At 39.0% G+C, this 23,063-nt stretch overlaps 1 protein-coding gene across 5 annotated transcripts; it reads left to right on the forward strand.

The window, feature by feature from the left end:
* The first annotated feature begins 56 nt into the window (after nucleotides 1-56).
* LOC129799234 (uncharacterized) lies at nucleotides 57-19,495 on the forward strand. 5 transcript variants are annotated; one of them, XM_055842947.1, is made up of 10 exons: nucleotides 57-116; nucleotides 602-1,819; nucleotides 1,880-2,282; nucleotides 7,080-8,700; nucleotides 13,710-14,701; nucleotides 14,778-14,952; nucleotides 17,963-18,299; nucleotides 18,370-18,627; nucleotides 18,689-18,788; nucleotides 18,856-19,495. In XM_055842947.1, the coding sequence occupies exons 2-10, from the start codon at nucleotides 646-648 to the stop codon at nucleotides 19,028-19,030; spliced, it is 5,235 nt and encodes a 1,744-aa protein (XP_055698922.1). In that variant the 5' UTR covers nucleotides 57-116; nucleotides 602-645; the 3' UTR covers nucleotides 19,031-19,495. The 5 variants fall into 5 exon arrangements, with proteins under 5 accessions (XP_055698922.1, XP_055698921.1, XP_055698924.1 ...); XM_055842946.1 differs by having other exon boundaries at nucleotides 65-350; XM_055842949.1 differs by having other exon boundaries at nucleotides 65-350; nucleotides 14,781-14,952.
* The last annotated feature ends 3,568 nt before the right edge of the window (nucleotides 19,496-23,063 follow it).

The following is a 23,063-nucleotide window of genomic DNA, read 5'->3' on the forward strand; positions in this document are numbered from 1 at the left end:
TATAGGGCAGGCTTCGTGCTATAAAATTTTATAGTTTCTTGCGGATGGTTCAGCGTTATGACAATCAGTTCTGCCAACATCACAGCCGCCATTATCCGCGGAAGCAGCGTAGCTTGGTAAAAAATGCATTTTTCATAAAGAAATACTGAGAATTTTGCTGAAATTCCGAGTGAAATTTGTGTATTGTAGTGTAGAGAGGGAAATTGTGGTGAAAATTTCAATCTATCGAGTATACTTTGTTGTGAAAAGTTGAGAAAACAATTGTGTGTCTGCTGGGGGAGCGCCATAGCACGATTGTCACTTTTTTCTCGTGGAATTTTTCCTGCAAATTTTACGCCAATTTTCTCAATGTAAGACACCTTTTTGCCTTGCTGGGACTCGGATGGGGGCGGAAATTGTGCAATTGTTGTGTTTTTATTGGGTTTTGGGGTGTATTTTGTGTTGTTTTTCCTTGAGCGTCCTCTGCTTGCGCGCGATTAATTGAACGGCCATTGTGAAAACATTGACTTGACCGCATCCAAATTCTCTTTTTTCGGGGGAAATGTGTGGACATTTCAGATGATTTTTCGGGAGATAAATTGTTGTTTTTGGGGATTTTCAGATTGTTCAATGCAATTATTATCTGTTAGAGCTTGAAGAGAGATAATGGAAAAACCAGAGGGTGAAGCAGAACCTGTTCCACAAGAGCCAGAACCAATCAACAATGTTGACGGGAAGCACAATGATGAGCCTCATGAGGACGATGGTTTGCCGGAAAGAGAGGAAAAGGCAAATAATGAGGAATCTAGGGTGGAAGAGGAAGTGTTTCCTGCCAAAAGTGATGCTGTGGAATCTGTGGAGAGTGCAGTTGGTGAGAGTGAGACCTCCCAGACATTTCCGGCAGAGCCAGAGCCGCCAAATGACGTCGAGATGAAGAATGTGAGTGAAGAGGCTCAGGAAACGGACGTCCAAGAAGCAGAGGTTCAAGAAACAGATGTCCAAGAGACAGATGTCCAAGAGACAGATGTCCAAGACACGGATGCCCAAGAAACGGATGCCCAAGAAACAGATGTCCAGGAGTCTGAGGAAGTCAATGTGGACGAAGGAGTGCCTCAGACAGAAGAGGAAAAAGCTGAGCAATTGAGGCAACTGTCGGAACCTGATCCATTCGCATCGGCTGAACCGGAAGAAGAGCCCATGGATACCACAGATAACGTAAGCGTAGACGGTGCAAGCCAGTCTCCTGGCCCTCAGGAAGAAGAAATGGAGGAAGATGTGAGCAAAAATGATGAGGATACGACGGAAGGTGTCCAAGAAGACAAACAAGAAGAGGAACCAGAAGAAAATCCTGATAAATCCCAGGAAGAAGAGCAAACAGAAGAGATTCCAGCTGAAAGCCAGGCAGCCGAGGAGCCAAACAATCAACAGGATGACTCAATGGAGGAAACACGAGAGCCAGAACAGGACCAGAGCAATGATCTTTTCGATTCCCTGAGGAATGACAGTCAAAATGACATCAGGAAATCACCTCAACGAAATCTTCCGGAAAGTGTCCAAGCCCTTGACTCAGACGACGACGACGATCACCACGCTGCTGATGTAACAGCTCCAGAAGAGCCAGAGGAAGACGTCCAGGAGCAGCCAGAGGACAGACAAGACGACGTTCAAACTGAAAATCCTCCTGAAGAAATCCCCGAAGAAGCAGAACGAAGAGAAGACGTTGGAGCAGATGATGACGTCTGCCTAATCCCTGACGAAGAACGTGAGATCTCAGAAGCAGAACGGGAAGCTCTCCTGGCCCAGGAAGCTGCAGAGAAAGACAAAGACACTCGAGCTGACGGTAAGGCACAAGAGGAATTTTTTCCCCGTCCAAGTTCCTTCAGAGAAAAAATCCTTGCAGATTCCGAGGTGCATAGTGAGCAGCGTCAAGAGGACACCACAATGGAAGGACCGTCGGAAGTGGGACACGATGAGAATGACGTGTCTCATGATACTTCCGCCCAGCAGGATGTGAGCATGGAGACTCAGGATAGCATCATCCTGGCTCCCAATGAGATCCGGGAAGAGACTCAGGCCACAAAGGAGCCCGTGGAGTGCATGCAATGCAGAAAGGTCGTCAATTGCGTCTTCACGGTCCTTCAGGAGGGCGAAGTGAAAAATCTGTGCAGCATGGAGTGCACGGAGGCCTTCAGGAGGAGCAATTCCGGAATGGAATACACACTGAGCCTCCAGAAACTCTCCATTTACATCATTCTGGAGACAGGAAAGTGCTGTGTCCAATGCAGCACCATCAAACTCTGCAAGTGAGTACTCATTCCATTTCTCTATCTATCGCTCCCATATTTTTATTTAACCCATTCCTTACCATGGTATTATACATCATACGCAAATTGAGTGATTTTAGATGATTTATTCCTGGACATCTTTTAACAGAATTGGTGTCGGGAATGGATTTTTAGTAACCTTAGTTCTTCAATTACTTGGGAAAAATAGTCCGACAGAGATAGAAATGCATTTTGTTGTTCTTTTTTCGCTTCGCGGAAGGTCATGCAAAATTTTTGCTCAAAATGGACGAAAAATGCGTCATCCCGTCGAATTTGTTAAAATTGGCCTCTTTTCTCTTTCCTGATTTGAATTCTAATTGCCAATTTGTTTTCTTGGATAGTTACTCTATCTAAAACAATAGAGTTTGTAATGAATTAATGCACAGAATTTAAATTCAGTGACCGTTAAGACGTGTGTTTGACAGGGGCTCCCCGCACCCCCATATGAGATAAAAATTTTTTCTTTTCAAAAAAATCATCTATTAATCTGTAGGAAACTAATCCCAAAATATGAACATTCTATCTCAAGTATTTCTGGTACATTGACTGAATGGGTTAATTAGGGTAAAATGAGGTAATTTGGAACCATTTACAATTTGGAACATTTGAGATTTTCTCACTGTTTTAGAGATTCTAAAGGAAGAAAATATGTTTTCTCTGTGCTCATCTGAAACAATGAGAAAATCTCAAATGTCCCAAATTGTAAATCGTTCCAAATGACCTCATTTTGCCCTAATTAATTTTTTTTCATCATTTTGACATTCCGAAAAGTCAAAAAAAACTCCGAAAATTTAAATATATTTATTCCGAGTGTTCGTAGCCGAGACTAACCAAAAGAAAAGACATTCGAAGATCGGTTTCGAAAGTCGAAAGAAGGGATTTTTACTTCTCGTTTTGACCGCGTGATGACTAAAGTACTTTTTGTCCGAATTTCGAAATTTCTCTAGTGTCAACACGTTTCATGTTTTTTTTTTATTTGGGAAAATTTAGTTTAAAAATTCGAAACCTTGATTTGAAACTTCGAAACGATATTTTGTGAAAATCTAATGCCCTAGATCGTACTTACAATTTAAACCCAGAGGCGGCTTAAAGTAATTAGGGTGCAGGCATCACTTATGGCCACATTAAGGACATCTGTCTATAGTTGTTGATCTTTTGACCAATTAAAAGCAATATTTTAAGAGTAATTTCTTTCATGTAGTGTCTTTCAATATATTCAAAAGAATTAACTAGGAATATCCCTCAAACCCCGGAAAATATGTGATTTTCCCAACCATCTAATATTCATAACGTGTGGTCTCTTTTACGAACATATGGCCACAATTTAAAATGATATAAAACAAACTTAGTAATAAACTAATTTTATTAGAAAAGAAAAGGAAATCATTTTAAGCACTTTCATGGGTTTTTATTATATTTCTTAACAAGTTTTTCATAGTTTTTCAAATATTTTACTCATAATTGTAGGATTTGGGAAAGGGGGATATCGAGGGAAAACTCTCCTTTTAATTTAATAAATGGTTTAATTCAGTACTGTGTAACTTCAGTACGTCTCCTCCCTTGAACAGAACTTTATAATATTATTTGTTCTACTAATCGGGTACTACGTTCCCAGTGAAATCATTCCAAATTCCAAATTCATTCCCACATAATAGTAGCAGACTACTAACACTGATTCTGCGCACAGTGACCAGTATCGCCAGTAGCATTGTCTTTGTTTTTGATCCAAAGACAATGCAACAAGTTAATAATCTTATCAAATTGGTCATCATAACTTATGGCCTTGTCTTTATTTCACAGTTTTTGCTTAAAAAATCCTTAAAATCAAGTGGTAAAAGAAAATATAGTTCCAAAGAAAACAAGTTTTGAAAAATAGTACTAAATATTTTTGATTGAAGATATAAAATTTAGTCATTAAAAATTGTGAGATCATTAGTAAATTTCTTAATGATTTGACGCATATTTGACCGTTGCGCGCATCAGTGAAATGAAAAATGAAAAAATAGTGAACAAATAGTGAAATAAATGAATTTTAAATTTTAAACGTTTTTTATGGATGAATGTTGTATTATTATCGAAGAAATGATAATTTTTAGGAAAAAAAGCGTTTATAATTTGTATAATTAGACGTTAATGAAGCTCAAGGTATGGCAATAAGACCGATTTTAAATGAATAAGTCACAGGCTAAGTAAGAAAACGTCATCTTCTTGTATAATTTGAAGGTCCTTTGAAATACATTGTTCATTTTCGGGTTTTATTTCACGATCTGGGGAATTTAAGGACGAATTAGGGAATTCATTATCACTGTTGAAGTCTGCTTCTTTATCAATTTCGGTTAATTCGCAGAAATCGACCATTTTACTCATTCTGGACAGTCTTCGTGTGATCTCAATTGTTTTTCATGATAATATATTGCATAATAATAATATATTTTACTAGAACAACTAAAACAATTAAATAAAAATATCGGTAATTTTTAAAAATTTTACACCTGAACCGATAAGACCGCCCACAGGCGGTCTTCCTTTTTGTATTCTTACACTCAAACTTCAAGTTTTTTCACATTTATCAATCGAAATATACAAACTAGAACAGCATATCTTTCAGAAAATAATATTCTTATTACAGTTAGATTACTTTAAAACAATCTTTTTTGCACTTGAAAACGAAAAATGTTGCGAACGATATTTTGTTGTTTTTTCTCTGACCTGTCACACAAAAGTGAAGATTCTAATCAAACGAAAGGTCAAAATGAGTTCATATCTTCAGAAAATATGTTAGCAAGACTATAACTGAGGACACTGTAGATGTTTTAACTTCAAATAAGTAATATTACCGCAGTAAATACGATTTATAGAATGACCGCCTGGAGGCGGTCTTACCCGTTAGAGGGTTAATGATAGCACATCAAATATTCCTAATTTTGTGGTTCTTCGAAATTAATATGTGAGGAAAAAATTGAAGATATCTGCGAAGTGGCCACAAGTATAGAATGGCCATAAGTAATGCCGCCACCCTATTATCAAAATAATGATTTCACTAAATTTTCATCAGTTTCATGTGAATTTTCATGAAATAAAAACGCAAACGCACTTGACTTAAAAAGAAATTAATTAGGTAATAATATTTTTAATCAAAGGAATTAATTTTAATGCAATTTTGTATAGAAGATTGCATTAGAATTAATTTTTTCCCTTGAAAAAAAAAATTTTTCGGGCGCGTCGATGTGATTAGAGATAGATAGCCAAGACAGCAACCGTTTTTCGACTCAGTCGCTGTGATCCACGGCAGAATTTTTCGGATGTCATTGGGATAAGGGATAAAGTAATAATTTCAACAAATAAAAATTGAAACGCGCTTGAATTAAATAGAGAAATTATGTTTTAAATCAAAAGAATTAATTATAATGTAATTTTGTGTATACAAATTTATTAGAGTATTCTTTCAGTTGAAATATTTCTTTCGGTTGAGTCACTGAGATCAGCGCCCGAAAATTTTCGTGTGTCGCTGTGATCACAGATAAAAGTGATCTCGAAACAAATAAAGTAAAAAAGCGTTTGAATCAAAAGAAAATTAAGAAATAATAAAAAAAAATACACTTATCGTTAAATTTAGTTTCTTGGCGATTGGGTTTCTTTTGCAAGGAAAAATAACGGAAAGGCCTATTCATTAGCCAAAACACCCACAATTTTTCGGGTCTTGCGCTTTTTGCATAGCCAAGACAAAAACCATTTGTCGGCTTATATACTTTCGGGTGAGCCAAGACACAAACCTTTTTTCGGGTGGATTTCGGCTAACTTCAACTACTTAATATAATTATCAAATTACATGTCCATCAGCTTCTGACTAATCCGTCTCTTGGTTTAAGCCGAGAAACGGTTTTGTTAGTGGGAAACTGGTGGGAATTTAGTCAAGGCAAGGCATTGTTCTAATTCTTTCCGTACAGAAGTAGATTTTGAAAAATTCGAAAATCTATTTGAAGATCCAAAGAAGAGACTTTCTTACTTCTTGATAATTCCGCAAGGTGGCGGAAGTTACATCCTGTTCGAATTTGGAAGTGCTCAAGTGTCAAAATGTGACGGTCTTCACATTGTTGTGAACAACGACGCTTACTGTTCTTGTTCCATTATTTAATCACTCCATAATCACTGAGTAACTCTTATGCGAGCTTTTTAGTGTAATATTTAATAATTTTTTCCCACCTTGTTCGAAAATTTAATATGAAAATTCGAAATTGAATTTGAATTCTTTGAACTTCAACGACTTTTTGTACAAATTGAGTTCGATTTACCTTTTATCTGAGACACTTATTTGAGAATCAAAATCTACTTGTGTTTACACCCTCTGCTAGACTTTTTATCTAGGACACACTTGGGTAGATTATAACAGAGAGAATTTTACTGCTCTATGTGAAATTTTCAAAGACTTCACCTGTGCATAACATAGAGCAGTGCATTTCGAAATTCCCTCGCATAAAAACCTTTAGATGATTCCTTCAATACTCTTTGGAGGATCAATCGATCACCAGTGACCCAAAGAATATTTTCCGTGTATTCTGAGGAAAAATAACTTTAAATTATAACATTCCAGTGTCTCTAATTCTTTCCAAGTCTCCATTAAAAAAATCCCAGTGGGCTACCGGTGACCCCATTAATCCTCTAAAGGACATCCCGTACTCACGCTTCTTCCTATTCTATTAAATGCAATTCTCAATGGCTCAAACGTCGTGTATTTTGTATTTATTTCGGGTGGAAATTTCTTAATTTTCTCTACAGATACCGCTTTAGGAAAACAGCTAATGCTGAATATAGCTACTTGTGTGACCAACCATGTCTCAATAATTACATTCAGTTGCAAACGCAGCAAAAGTGCGTGGTTATCAGGAGGAAGTATCTGATTGAAGATGTTGCTGGGGGAGCAGCTGAAGAGGAGATGCGAAAGTGCTATCAGTGCACTGATGATAAAATTTGTAAATTTGTCTTTCGCCAAGATGAAGATGAGTTCTTCCTCTGTCAGGAGGATTGTGTAAATTTGCTGCTTCTGGAGCAGCCAGATCGCTTCCGGCTGAAGAGGCGCACTGTCAGGGTTAGGGATTTGCCCAAAGAGAGTGGTGGGTCAGCTACGGTGATCACAAATACTTCAAGTGGAAGTGGAGTGAGTGATTTGGAGACATTTGGTCCGGATTCATCGCAATTGGTGGCCAGGACACCGGAAGAGGTGGAACAGGCTCGAATTGAGCGTGAACAGAGCTTCTTGAGGGTTTGTGTTCAGTGTTTCAATCAAATAACGCCAAATGAGAAAAATATAATTTGGGAGACGATGGACTACTGCAATGAGACTTGCCTGCAGAGCTATCAAACGATGATGCTGGCAACGTGCAGTTTGTGTGGTTTGAGTACACCAGCCACGAGCATTGGGAAGTACTGTGTGAGATTTGGCTATCAGATACGCCAATTCTGTCAGACTTCGTGTCTGGCGGTGTTCAAGAAAGGTCTCAAAATGTGCTCATTCTGCCATGAGAATATGGTGGATAAAACGGGCATTTTGGCAGCAATTGGTCCGACACAATTCAAGGATTTCTGCTCGAATGAGTGCAAAGATGGCTTCTTAACGGTTGTCATGGGCAAGAAACGCCACACAGTGGCTGACTGCGGAGTTTGTCGGAATAAGAAACCCGTGCGGAAGGAAGTCATAATGGATGGAGTGACATTTAAACTGTGCTGCAATGCATGCTTTTCAGCTTTTAGTTTTGTGAATAACCTAACGGCTGATCAGTGCAAACTCTGCAACAAATACTTTGAACGCAAAGGCAATTCATCATTTACAATCTACGAAGATATGATGCCAAATATCTTCTGCTCCAAAATCTGCTTCAATCTCTACATCGTGCAGAATCGTAAGATTGTCCCGTGTGCATGGTGCAAGGTGAAAAAATACAATTTTGACATGCTTAAACGCGGAGCCGGGGGCAAAACTAGCCTCTTTTGTTCGACATCGTGCCTGGCGATGTACGACATGCCCAAGATCACTCTGCCGAGTCAGAAGGGACTCTGTGACAATTGTGGATCGAAGAATCCATCGCAGTACCATCTGACAATGTCAGATGGCTCTATGAGGAATTTCTGCACGTATCAGTGTGTCATGGCGTTCCAGAGTCAATTCGGCAAGAGGCCATTGACCCTCAATTCGCCGGACGATGATTCGAGGCCCGTTCCGGCGGGATTGCCGAAACGCGTGAAAAATGTACAAGTGTCATCTGTGCAGAAGAAATCAGTAGAACCATCAGGTCCACTTCCTACAGCGGCTCCGGCTCCGCCTCCCAAAGCAGCAGCACCTAAACCGCGCGAAAGTGCACCGCCGAAGAATACACAACCATCTGTACCTGTCATTTCTAAGGTAAGATCATTTTTTTAGGCTAGAAGACTGAATTATATTTCTAAAGGAAATTTTTATAAGGTTTGAGGTGTAATAAGCAGCCTTGAAATTTAATTAATGAACAAAATTTATTTCAAGAAATTATTATATAATGGGAGTTTAACGGGACTCGAATTGAAACTGAACTGATTACATAATTCAAGATGGTGGAGCTTTCTCTCCGACAGTGGCTCCATCCTACGGTCAATCCTACATTTCCAAAAACTCAAAATAATCCCCTACCCTTTGAGACTCTGAGCCATAGGCTCGGGATCTGCCTTGAGACAAAAAGCAAAAGGATCCAGCGGGACAATGATGTTCATGATCTCATCACGGACGAAGTGACGCGAAAGGTTCCAGGGTCAATGCTCTCCAAAGAGCAGGCCTTCACTCTCCCCAGGAAAAACCCAGAAAGGGATCTTCGCGGTCGACGTAACATTTCGCCACGAAGCGGACCGTTACGTCGAAACGGACGACCGTCCGCGAGGCGTACGAAAGCAGCCTTCGCGGAGTAACTGCCCATCGTAATGGGCACCAGGGGAGCAATCCCCCGGGACCGGTGACGGGTTTAAAGAACCTGAGTGTTTACACCCGGAAGCTCGAAGCCACCGTCTCCATGATCGTTCTCCGTTGCTCCATTGAGTTGTATTATCGTTATGTGGAGAGGCTTGTCCTCGGTCCCTTGTGACGTCCTATCTGTTTCGTCCCCATAAAAAGATCTGTGATACGACGGCCTGTGATACGAAGAGCGTGTTTGTGCTGTACACACGGCTCTTCGTTATCCGGCACTTCATTATCCGGGTGACAGCTGCCAAACGCTGGCGGTTGATGTACTCAAAACGATCTTTTTACGAAGCATGCAGTTTGTCCAGAGTGAATTAATTAGAATACTGAAAATCAGAAAACTCTCCGGAGCTTTGGTGCAATAATCGCGGACAGTGCCGGATTTAGGTGGGTTCCCTGAGGCAACGGCACCAGGACCCACATTTTAGGGGCCTCCACCACATTTAAAAAGTTTACTTTGGTCACAAAATTTGAATTATTACAAAAAAAAAGAAAAGAGCTTTTACCATTCCATTTTTAATCAATTCCCCGTAATTTTGGTCAAAGAAAATTTTTTTCTTGGTGGCTTTGCAAGGTTTTAGCTTACGAAATCCTCCGAAAGATTGGATTTGATTAATGTTTTTAATTTTAAATGCACAAAAGAACATATTTTCTTTATCGGAATTACCATTCAAGAATCCTGTATTATCCTCGCATTTTCTGTTTAACTTTTTTAAAGTAAGAATAATATGGTAGTAAATACATCGAAATTTTAGAATACTATTGGTTTTGTTCAGTACAATCTTATTTTGACTTGACTATGGTCTTAAGTCTGTCAGAAAATGTATTGTAGTTTGCACGAATGCCAGCCTTCCGAATGCCCTGCCATTTACGACGAAGGGCTGTCTTCAGCTTATCGACATTTCGCTACTTTTTAGTCCTAACCTTGACCAACAAAATGTCCCTCTTGGAGAAGTCAAGCAGTTTTGCATCCGGGAATCATTGAGGTCATTGTGCTCCAAAATCGAAAAGCTAAATGTTGTTTTTTAGCCAAATCTTATTTGAAGCGTGATTTCTGCAACGGTTTCGAGCAGGGTTTCAAGTCTTGTTCGAACTTCCAGAATAATTTATCGAAATTTTTGTATGCCCACGGCTTCAGGGGTCCTTCCGAGATAATTTTCAAATACACATTGGCATTAATATTGACGCTGCGGTCTAAAAATCCCAGTGGAAATCGATAATTTACCATCGCGGACGTCCAGGCCTTCAAATACGGTGGTCTTTGACTTCCAGTGGCCATTCGAATGTCCAAATTATCGTGAGATTCTCCCTTCAGGTAGACACAATCATTTTGTTTGCTGATCAATTGGTTAATTGGAAAATTTTTCTCATAAAAAAATTCTATATTCTTCAACTAGCCTTAAACATGAAAGCCATAAGGTACTTTTTCGCTCTAATGTATATCTGTTTTTCAAGGATCGATAAAATCTTGTCGTTTTTGGGATTTTTAAGACTTCACATGGAGGTCTTTTTCCACTGGAGAATACGTTTTAATTTTAAACGTTTCAGATTTTTTTTTTGCGTAAATGTTCTCTTCTAGGTCTTCCACTCTGTAGCTACAACTGTGATTCATAGGCAAAAAATTCAAGGGATTGTACTGTTTTTTTTTTTCGATAGAGTTTGAGTCGGTTATTCGAGTAGTAAAAGCAAGGTCTCAGGTCGCAGTTTAAATTTATCTGTAGCACGGAATACCGTTATTTTATATAAAATGTTAAAGCTACGATCTGTTGGAAATCGTCTGATCTTTGGGGCCCCCACAAATGGGCATTGGGCTTTCACATTTCTAAATCCGGCCCTGATCGCGGATGGGAAAGCTCTAGAGAAGTGGTTCGAGAGCAAGTGGATAACGCTAATTCACGATGCAAATCCTAATCACATCTTTCAAGATGGTAAGCTAGTAGTAAGCTTCCGCAAGGCTGATTGGAGAATTGTCTGTCCACTAAAGAGTTTGATCTGATGTCGGAGTACTTTCGAGATCTCGAAGTAGATCCTTTTAGTGATGCTTCGATAGAGCTTGGTAGTGCACTAGCCAATTCTGTTGCGAGGAGACGTCGGGAGCGCTGGGTGTCGACTGTCGAAGGTCTCAGCCGCACTCACAGTAGCCATCAGGCTTGGAGGTTGATACGACACCTCGGCAACGACCCCACCGCCGACATGACTTCCACAATTCACTGCGAATCAGACTGCTGATCAATTGGTCTTGCAGGGTAAAGTTTGCAAACAGAATTTCGGTCATTTACAGACCGCAGATTCTTTGTTGAGTTCCGTGATCAGAAAAGCAGATGGAGACTACAAAAAAACACGACCTACGCCAAGGTAGTGTCCTGGCTCTTACTTCGTTTAATATCTCCACCAATGATCAGTCACTGCCACCTTGTACGCTGATGACCAGGAGGGGAATTCTGTAACGCTCTGGCAATGCCATATGACAAATTGGGTTCGAATCTTAGGAGAGTTTTTTAGAAAATGCGGTTCTGTAGCCGTGACATTGCCATTTCAGCTCACGTGGCATTGTCAAAAGTCACATATTTGAGATTAATGGCAATTCAAATGACAATGAATTTTGTTAAACAAATCAACCAAGACGTACTGTATATTCATAAAATCATCAAGTAAAAGGGATTCTATTAAAAATTCAATGAATTGCATTTTCGAACTCATATGACATGAGAAAAAAGCTCGATTGACATTGTCACGTTTCGAACTCACGCGTGACAATGCCACGAAAATTACATAATTCCCCTACTGATCATAGCTGTTAAGGAAAACACGTTTCACGGCGTGAAGTTCCTGCTTGAAAGTTGCTTTTTAGAATTTTCCAAATTGTAAAGGAAAAACAAGAAAAGCAACTAAAATCAATTCCCTCTAAAATTGAGGTAAGATGTTTTCATCTGCGTCATAGGTTTTTCGTCGCAGGGAAGGACATTTTCTATAGCAAAATCACACGACCAATTATCTTGGAGTCACTATAGACGGAACTCTTACATACAAGATCCACTGTAGCACAGCCAAAGCTCCTGTGTACACCTCCTTTTGCCTTGTAATTTTCTCTAGGAGAGTACGTTACTGAGGCATGGGAGAGATTCGCGTATCCCAATCTCACGCCAGTTGTTGCTCTTAATGATACCGCCCGTGTAGTAAAAGAGTACTCTATAAGTACTCCGGTGGACAAACTTTATCCTTTAGGAGGAATTTGTCTCATCATGCGTGAGGAGACAAATTATCTCCAACAGAGAGATGTGTAATGCCCTAGACACACTTACGACTAAAGTCCAGAGACGACTAAGCTCGTTCATAGCCAAGTCTGTTTCTGACACACTACGAACTAGGCTTAACATTTTCTGGTACTCATAAAACATAACTTTCGTGGGTTTTTATGCAGATATTTCCACTGAATTGCACTAATACTCTTCTGAAAATGAAACTATTTGTAAATTCATGTCTCAGTATACGTGCAATAATTTTTGGTAATTACAATTATTTCTGAGGTGGAAGCTAACTCGCGACTTAAGCCAATTTAGGCGATTCTAGTGATTAATTCTTGTTGTTATGCGTGAATTGTGAAGTAAATTGAAAAGTAGTTTCATTTTCAATGGACTACTAGTGCATTTCAGTAGAAATATCTGCATAAAAACCCACGAAAGTTATGTTTTGTGGATACCAGTAAAGGCTAAGCCTAATTTGTAATGTGTCAGGAACTGACTTGGCTATGAACGAGCTTAGTCGTCTCTGGACTTTAGTCGTAAGTGTGTCCAGGACATAAGGTTCTTACTGATTTAAAGCCATGATTACAAAAAACCAAGAGCAAGGCTGAAGTCTAGCAAGAGCTTTTGCCACTTTTTCAAACCACTTGACCAATCTCCGGAGGAGGCTAGACTCAATCTGTGGAAGGAAGTCTTTTTACCAGATTTTGTCGAACTAAAGGAGAGCCTTCCTCCTGGTGGTGACTAAGACTGGAAGACATGGAAGTCTCTCAATTGTTTGAGAAGCGGCGTAGCACGCTCGAAAGACAATAAACTGCGATGGGGCTTCTCGGAATGTGACGTCCTTTGTGACTGGGGTGAACCATCCCCCAATTGTGTGTTCGCTTGCCATTGACGTGGCCCGTTTTTAGGCAAGACATAAATTTTAGGCCTCGACACGATCAATAAGTTTGACTTCGAATACGAAATAAACCAGGGAGCGCACGAAACTCGCCAGGCAGTGCCATTTTGATTTGGTTAGCACTTTTTGTTAGAGAACTGCTGACCGGTTAGCATATTTTCGCTATTATATACTAGCCCTGGAAAAAGCTTTTCACCGTTTTGGCTCAGGGGGGTTGGTCACCAACCCTAAGACGGCGATGGACGCATTGTGCTTTCGAGTCATATCATTGAATGATTTTTCAGGTCACATCTCTCTCTCCGATGGTAACTCGTACTCGTGGCAGACCGAAAAGTGGAACTGCTACGGATTCACCGTTGGGAAATTCATCAGATTTCTCCAGATTTATGGATGCACAACCTCGAGTTGTACTCCAACGCACTGAATTGTCCCATTTGCGTCCTCCATCGCCACCACCTGCCCCAGTAGCAGCACCACCACCCCCACCACCCACAACACGTCAAACCCAACCACCACCACCAACACGCCAATCACGGCCAACAATCCGTGTATCCTCATCATCGAAGTCAGTCCAGACGGTGGCTCAGCCTCCGCCACCGCCACGAGTTGAGCACAAGACCCAAGTCGTTACGGTGGCTCCACCACCCAAACCAGTGGCTAATATGTCAACATCTTGCAAACCCCTTACCGTTTCAAAAGGTATTACGTGTCGTCCAAAAACTGAAGAAGCTGAATGTCAAACGGAGGATCATCTACAGAGGAAAATTGTTATTCCAATTCCGGTGCCGATGTATGTTCCTGCTCCAATGCACATGTACTCCATGCCCATACCCATACCAGTTCCCATTCCCATTCCAATTCCCGTGCCCATCTTCGTGCCAACAACACGAAATTCAGCGTCGGGTATTATGAAGGAAATCAAGAAGATTCAGGACAAAATGCCAACGGATCCCTTCGAGGCAGAACTTCTCATGATGGCCGAAATGGTGGCTGGGGACAAGAAGAAGGCCGAAAGTGACTCAGAATCAGATGCAGATGATGCAGAAGACACCAGCTTTGCCCCAGAAGCCATTGAAACGGGAAATGCTTTTGGGGAAGATATGCTTCAGATGGCACTAAAAATGGCAACAGAATACGAAGAACCGGCTGTTGATTTGGAATCTGCGATGCAGGCCAATACAATTACACCAGGAGCTAATCCCCATCTTGGGGACAGTGTCATTGAGCAGCATAACACACTTCATCAGCATCATCTCATGTTGATGGAGCAACAAAGGTGAGTGTCTTTACTCTTTTTTTAAGTGAAAGGGGGTTGAATCTTTGCTAATATATATATATTTTTTTAACGCAAGTAGACAAGCTGAAATTGCAGTTGGAAGGGGTCGAAAACGTGCAACACCTGCAAGAAATACAAGGCCAGCACCTGTGAAGCGTCAGAGGAGGAATGAGAATGTGGTGGTATCTCCTCCACAGCCAGAACCACCAAGAGAGCCAGCTGAGAAGCCAGATGCTAATATGTGCTTGAAGGTTTGTCTTTTGAATTGGTTAACAATTCGATTTACTATAAACCTAACAAAATCTCCTGTGCTCCGAATGGGGTCAAACTTTGCCAAAGTGGGCGTGGCCAGAAAGAGATTGCGTTTTTCGGCAAATGTTGTCAGGTGGAAGGGTGGTTAGGGTAAGGGTTAACAGGGTAGGGATTGGTCCTTCAATGTTGCAACTGTCTAGTAACCTGCAAAGAGTGCTAAGTGTTTATGATGCGTCCTCCGTGAGAGAATGTCCAGGAAACTGTATGAGCGAAATCCTAAAAGGGCGTTCCCGGACGATATGGAAAAACATAGTGGACGATGTTCTTAAAACCCTGGGGGTGGATTATGTAAGTAAGTGAACCCGGTGAATGATTCAATTGACAGATCAAAGTGAACATTTCACTAGTGAACCGCTAAAATGCGATTATGAAGGCGGTGAACGATTCACTTCACTCAGTTTTTTGAGGTTAGGTTTTTCACCATCATTCGATGCGACGCTGGCTTTGGATCGTGTGGAATGGCGAGATGTTGTGCAGGAAGCCTTGTCTCTTAATCCGGGACTCAGGGTGACCTAAGGTGGGGTTGGGGGGAAACGGTGGAGGGCTAAGAGGGAGAGAAGGGACAGGGCATCATCGACAGGAAGAGTCCCAGTCAAAAGGGTACCCCATGGAGTAAAGGCTTTCAGAATGACGGCGTTGGCCCATGTCAGACAAACCTAACCTATACGTTTATGGACAAAAAGAGGCAGAAAGCCTAAAAAAGGACTCCATTAGAATGATTCAGTAGGGTAAATATCCTAATTCAAAACCAGTTCCAGGCGCTTTAACTTTGACAGAAGATTCAACATATTAAGTTCATATTTTTCTGAAGAGAATTACATAAATTTGCACCTTGACTCTTCTAGAATGTTACTGTTTAGTGAAAATTATTTAGATATATTTTGAAAACTTTTTAAATACAAAAAAATTACGCGAGTGTAAAATGCTTTTATTGGAAACAAATTAATCTAAATGGAGACAAGGGAAAGTTTCTAATTGGAGACAAACAGTGTAAGTGAAACCGAGTCGAAAGGCTTCAAAACCTTGTTGAGTTGCTCTTGAGTGCAGAATTTGTTCTTATTCCTGGTCTTTTCTCCTTTCCCATCTAAAACAATAAGAAAATCTCTCCAAAAGAATTATATTCCCGGGGTTTCCCATTGAAGCATTTGCACACACTTCAGAAAAAACCTTTTTGTTCACGAAATAGGTAATTATTTCATTTGAAAACTTCACGTACCGTTAACAATAAAGATTAGCACTTAATATAACTAAAATTACCCAGAAATATGACATAATTTTTAAACAAAACAAATAAACAACAGTCACCTCATTGTGTTTTTCAATGGAAACATGGTCGATCGATGAAAAATTCGATGGTGAAAAGGTACACTTTTAATTTTTCTGAGAAATGCACAAATTAAAATTTGTGAATATGAATGGATTTTTGCTTTATTTGGAGCAAAATTAACGAAATAGTGAAACTGTGGTATAGAAAATATATAAATTAAGCAATTTAGTACAGTATTTATCATGAAAACAATGACGTTTCCATTTGGAGTTGCGAAAAATTTCCATTTGGAGCAGGTTTTGAATTAGCTTAATTTACCCTAGATTTGTATTTTTCTTCTCGACGCCGGCTTCCAGCCAGTGCAGTGGCGTGTCTAGACACTTATGCGGGAGGTACGGTGGTACGCGAAGGTGCCCTTACCACGGTAAAAATTGTTCGAGCGAGGGGGAGGGGGATGGGAGCGTCACCAAAAAACACATATTTAACCTATATTATTTGTTCTCATCTTCAACTTATAACCTTTACGTTTTTTTTTAAGTTATTCATCTTTGTATCCATTCAGTATATAATAACTTTGACTAATTGCCGCTGCGATTGCTAGTGTCACTTCAAGGTTAGCAGAACTCAGCTGAAAATATATATTTTTTCAGCTGATTTGAAAAGACTTAGCATTTGGTGCTCGCTGGGCGCGCCGATTTTTTAAACTCAACTTTCGGGTCCATATGAGACTACCGGTCTCACGACAGTTTTGTATATCTATGGAATGAATTTTGAACTGGAAAAGACGTCTTCAGCTGAAAAAGGATCTTATAGCCCCGTTAATACGGCTTATGAATCAAAATGCCAAGGTATTAGGATAGGCAGTCTGTAAATGAATTGTGTAAGACTGTCCGGTTCCACGGCTAAAGTCCTGCCGTTATTATGAATCCCCAAAGTTTGACTGGGTACACAATGTGACTTGTCCCTAGCATTAACCTTCTGTGAACATGCTTTCCAATGTGCCTAAGACCATGGGTATGGAGCACTCATGCCTTTCGATGGTATACTGTTCTTGCAGACACTCAGTTAACGCTGGTTGTCGACCGTATGCGTATTCAAGGCAAGTCATCAAATTGAAAAAGAGAACCTAGACCGAACTCCCGCCTTGACTTGCTTTGACTTGCCTTGACATTGTAGTTGTACAGAGGAAAATGTGGGTGGCGTAATTTTTATTCAGTCCTTCCATCATTGATTCCCTGTCGAGTTTCAGTATACTGCGCGCTCACTCAAAAAGGAGTTATTATGAAAATAGTCCTGTTTTTATATGGGGCCTATTAGAAGGAGGGATAGGAAGTGGGTCTTATAAACATGAATAAAATGCAGAAGTCTTTCAGTGACCCCATAGTGAATTTTATCAAGATTGCTTCAGCCGTTTTTGTGTAATTAGTGGTCAACATTTCGGATTTTCGAAAGGATAGAGGCTCTTTTTTTACAAAGTCGAACCAGGACGTAGACTTATCACTCCAGGGGTACTAAATCGTTTAGAGCTTTCATCGGAATTCAATCGGTGCTCCTGGACAGTCCCCGGGAACAGGGGATTTGATGTTGGGAAGTCCGTTTGCCATTGACGTGGCCCCTTAATTTTACGCCTCGATACGATTATTAACTAGCTTTTCTGACTACTGTCCATTCTTTTTTTTTAGTACACATTTGGTGTAAATGCTTGGAAGCAATGGGTAATGTCGAAAAATGCAGATTTGGAGAAGAGTACACTCAGACGAAAACCATTCAAGTCGGATTTGCTTCAGTTAACTGCTGATGAATTGAACTATTCACTGTGTTTATTTGTCAAAGAAGTACGAAAGCCCAATGGAAGTGAATATGCACCGGATACAATTTACTATCTCGTCCTTGGTATTCAGCAGTATCTTTATGAAAATAATCGAATTGACAACATCTTCACTGATCCGTACTATGAGAAATTCACAGATTGTCTCGACGAGGTCGCGAGGAAATTTTCAGTTCTCTACAATGATTCTCGTAAGTGATGATGACTTTGGGCAAATGGTCGTTGGGTTTTTTTTTCTCAAAGATCTTTTTGATTTTGCAGAATATATAGTGACTCGCGTAGAGGAAGAACATTTGTGGGAGTGCAAGCAATTGGGTGCACATTCGCCCCATGTCCTTTTGAGCACTCTCATGTTCTTCAATACGAAACATTTTAATCTCACAACGGTGGAAGAACATATGGAATTGTCCTTTTCGCACATTATGAAACACTGGAAGAGGAATCCAAATAATCCCGGGGCAGCTAAATTGCCTGGATCCAGGAATGTCCTACTGAGGTTCTATCCGCCTCAAGCAAATGGTTAGAATGATTTTTGAAGGAATATTTATTTGGAATTAATGGAAAAAAAATCCTTTTGCAGATGGTAACAATCGCAAGAAGAGAGTCTATGAACAGCAGGAAAATGAACAAAATCCATTGCGATGTCCGGTGAAACTCTACGAATTCTACTTATCTAAATGGTGAAATCTCTTTTAAGGTATTTTCTAGATTTTCAGTGAATAAATCGAGATTGACTTTTCTTTCTAGCCCTGAGAGTGTGAAAACGCGAAATGACATCTTCTACCTGCAGCCTGAACGTTCGTGTGTCCCAGATTCTCCTGTTTGGTACTCAACTCAAGCTTTGGGCCGAGAGGCACTCACCAAGATGCTGCATCGTGTGAAAATGGTCAAAGAGATCAATATTGCCCTTCTCACTAGCTAAGCAGTATTCCTAATAAGATTTGTGCATGATGGAGGGAGGGAGATCTCTCGTGTGCAGGAAACATGCGGGGCACTCGATAGACGAAAAATATCGAACAGTCAGTTGATTGTGTTTTGTGCAAGATAAAATGATTTTTAGCCATATTTCAAAGTAGAATTCACTTTTGCTTTCCAATCAAATGACGCAGAGACAAGCACAGAATTTTTAAAAAAAAAAAGAAAATGGGAAAATGAAAGATGAATATTAAAAAGAGAGAAGTCTGGAATATTTTAAATGTTGTAAAACAAAACAAAAAACAGACAAGGACGTCAGGAAGATTCATGAAATTGTGTGAAAGAGTGGTAAGATTTAGGATGTGGGGAGGAAGAAAAAAAACACTTTCATTATACAATTTAATATGTAAGGAAGTTGAATTAATAATTTCAATTTAATAATAAAAAATTAAACAGTGATTCAGGTGTAAAATATTTGTTCTAATTTGAACGAAATATTTGTGTCTTGGCTTCCAGAAAGGCTATTCAGCGCAATCAATGCGAATTTGATTTGGTGTGTGACGTCACGACTACCCTGGATAATTGAAAGCCAACTGAACGAAGGTTTGTATCTTGGCTACATTTAAAACCATTTTATGCCTAAGTGAACCCTAGCGAATAGGCCTTTTCCCCTGTGATTTCTATACTTAAAACACTGAGGAAAATATCGTCAGTTAAATCAGCATTTGTCGTAACTTCATTTTTGCGATTTTGAGATATATACATATTTAGAATCAGCGTAATTTTGTTTATTAAACGCACTTGAGAAAAAGAAACTTTTATAAGCCCAGTTAGAATTATTTTTAAATTACGATAAAATCTTATTGTGTTTCTTCCGACATAGGGTAGAGTAAGTACTTTTGGCCACTTTAAGGTTTCATGCGCTTGTAATTTTTATAATCTTTATTTAAATAAAATGAAATTTTGTACAAAGATACCTTAAAGCCGTTTCTTCCTAATAATCCAAGAGAATTCCCAAAATCTTTTGGACATTTTAGTGAAAAATGCATTTTATGCAACTATGCATGTTTCAGTACTTTTGGCCACTTTGTAAGCACTTTTGGCCACTTGTTTCCAATAGAATTTTAATAAAATAACAGAAGAAATAGCTTTCGAAAACTTTCACAAATACACAACACAAGTCCTATATTCTTATTTAACACCAATTTTATGTGATTATTAGATTATTTTAAACGACTTTTTGTACATTTTCTATTTTATGTAAAAATCAGTCAAAAGTCACGATTGTTTTTACTGGAATCCGCGAGGTGCGCCACGTGTAAAATGTATGGGAAAATGAATGGCCAAAAGTACTTACACGTCCAAAAAAAGTAAGCTCTTTTAGCCACATCTGATTTTCATTTAATTTGTTAGAAAATCTTATTAGGGATGTTATCACAATAAAATTTAGTTAATTAAGAAATGGACTTTCATTGAATAACATCAAATATTTTCATCAATAATGTCATCAATGAAATAATGCAAAACAATTTCTCTTAACATTAACAAGTTTCTTAAGAATCCCATGTTTTTTTAGTGATTGTTTACCTTGTCGAGAATTTCTTTCAATAACTTAGAATTAATCAAGTCGATGCAAAATCCAATATGGTTTTCTGATTCGTTAGATCAGAGTCATGGGTCACTCTGATGGGTCAGAGAAATAAGACCCATTTTCCTGTTCTAAATAAACGCATAATTGCCTTACAATGTGATTTTACTTTAGGTGGCCAAAAGTGCTTACATGGCCAAAAGGGCTGACTCTACCCTATATCTCAATATCTCAGCTTTTAAATCATTTTATAAAGACTTTCTCGAGTTAACTTACAGTTTATTATTGCCACTTTAATTATTTTAACTCAAAAGTATCGCATACGGGGCTCATTTTTAAGAAAAAAAGAGATGGCAAAGCGTCCCAGCTTAGCGGAATGCTCGAACTCACGAGATAGAGCTCACCGTGAATTAGCTTTTTCCATAATCTTTTGGAATAACTGATCTACTAGAGATAAAATTGATTCATAAATCACAAAAGTATTTCAAAATCAAAAAAATCTAATTTGCAATACTTTTCTAAAAAATCCAAATTTAACCAAAAAGAAAAATGAGTCTTCCAAAGTATTTCACCTTTGACCTTCAATATTTCAAAATGGCGAATTTTCCGGTCATAGGTATGTTTGGGCGAAATGTTCGCCAGGACCAGCTCTAAAACATATCCAAAAATCATTGAAAAAGCTTGGGCCAATTTTTTGCAAAATTGGAAAAACCTCATTTTTTACCTATTTTTGAGGGATAGGGAACGTACGAAAGGAGAGGGGGAAAGTAAAGAGATTGGGTACGAGATAATGTCATTTGAGGATGGGTCATCGAAGACCGGAAGTCAATATCTCTTACCGTTTAAACTCCAGAACCTCCAGAACAGTTAGAAGTTGAAAAAAAGTCGATTATATAACTGCTCTCTCTTTGAGTTCGAGCAGTAATAAAGCTGAACTGAAAATTTCGTCTCCTGAAAAGTTGTCAAAAGATAGTTACGACAAATGCTGATTTAACTGACGATATTCAGACATGAGATGTGAAGCAAGAAAAATAATGAAAACAACGTAAATTAACCCAGCCAGACAATGTATACAAGAGATAGAATATTCATATTTTGGAATTAGCTCCTTACAGATTAATAGATAATTACTGCGAAAAAGAAGAACTTAACTCGTAGCTTAAATGCTATAACCTGAAAAGCACTTTCACAGTATTTACCGTTTAATGTTTGCAAACGATTTAAACCGATTCATAAATCACTCAAAAGATGCTCCAAACTAGCTTAAAAGCAATAGAATTGATTTTTGGTTTAAAGTTACTTATCGGTTCATATCCTATCGGAACTGCTTCAGTCTTGTCAGGAATTCCAAGACCTTTCTAACAGACCCAAATATGGATAGCGTTTAACTGAAAAATATACTTTCTAGGACCTTTTTAGACCTTTCAATGGTATATTAGATTATGGACCAAATGTCCACACCACATCTCTATGGACGTGGACTTTGATCAGTAAAATTATCTGTCACGGGGGTACAGGGAGCCCCTGTTAATCAGACCTCTTAACGATTACTCAATTTAAAGTCTTTCAAAAATTTGAGTAGAGAAACTGTGTAAGAAAAGAATATCCGGCTCGAAGGACCAAAGTATAGACAGACTTGTTTGTAAATATACAAATGGAAAATATGATTTCCTTTCCATCCGATGCCCATGGATCAAAAATTTCCTGGTGAGATGGTGCTCTCGGGAATCTTTGACGGTTTTCTTCCAGCACCACACAATCTTCACAAATTTCTTACTGCGGAGCAACAACACTATAATTGACGCATTGAAAAACACTTTATTTGCGTGAATTTTAGCTTTTATTTTAATATTCTCACGGAGAGGAAAAAACCACTTGCTTTCACAAAGAGTGTCCACAGGAAGTTGAATTTATTGATGTCAAATTGACAAATGTGGCCGCTATAGGCCTTTTTGTTGGCATGTTAGTACTGCCTCTTCGTTATCCGGCTGACTGGGGGACAAAATGACATTTAGGTTTTTGAATGATCAACGGTTTTTATATTTTGTGCTGTGTGAATTTATTATCTGTCTGAGAAGAGAACAAGAGAATTTTTTTCATGGTTTGCTTATGCTTCATTTGTTATCATAATTATGTATTAAAAATTTCGATATAATGATAAATAATACTTTAATTCACACTGATGAAACTTTATGTTTAGTAAAAATAATTTTGAATACATCAACCGCCAGTGTTTGGCAGCTGTCACCCGGATAGCCGGATAACGAAGAGCCGTGAGTACTCATTTACAGCACCAGAAAAGAATTCGCTCCTAACCTATTTCAAGAAATTGATGTGGCAAAAAGTAGACCAAAACTTGAGTAAATATCGAAAGAAAAGCCAAACCAAGGGTACCAAGGTATTTAGATAAATAAAAAGGTTTATTAGTCCTAACCAGCTTTGTTGGTTCTCT

The sequence above is a fragment of the Phlebotomus papatasi genome, chromosome 1 (genome assembly GCF_024763615.1).
Source record: "Phlebotomus papatasi isolate M1 chromosome 1, Ppap_2.1, whole genome shotgun sequence".
Classification (NCBI taxonomy): Eukaryota; Metazoa; Arthropoda; class Insecta; order Diptera; family Psychodidae; genus Phlebotomus; species Phlebotomus papatasi.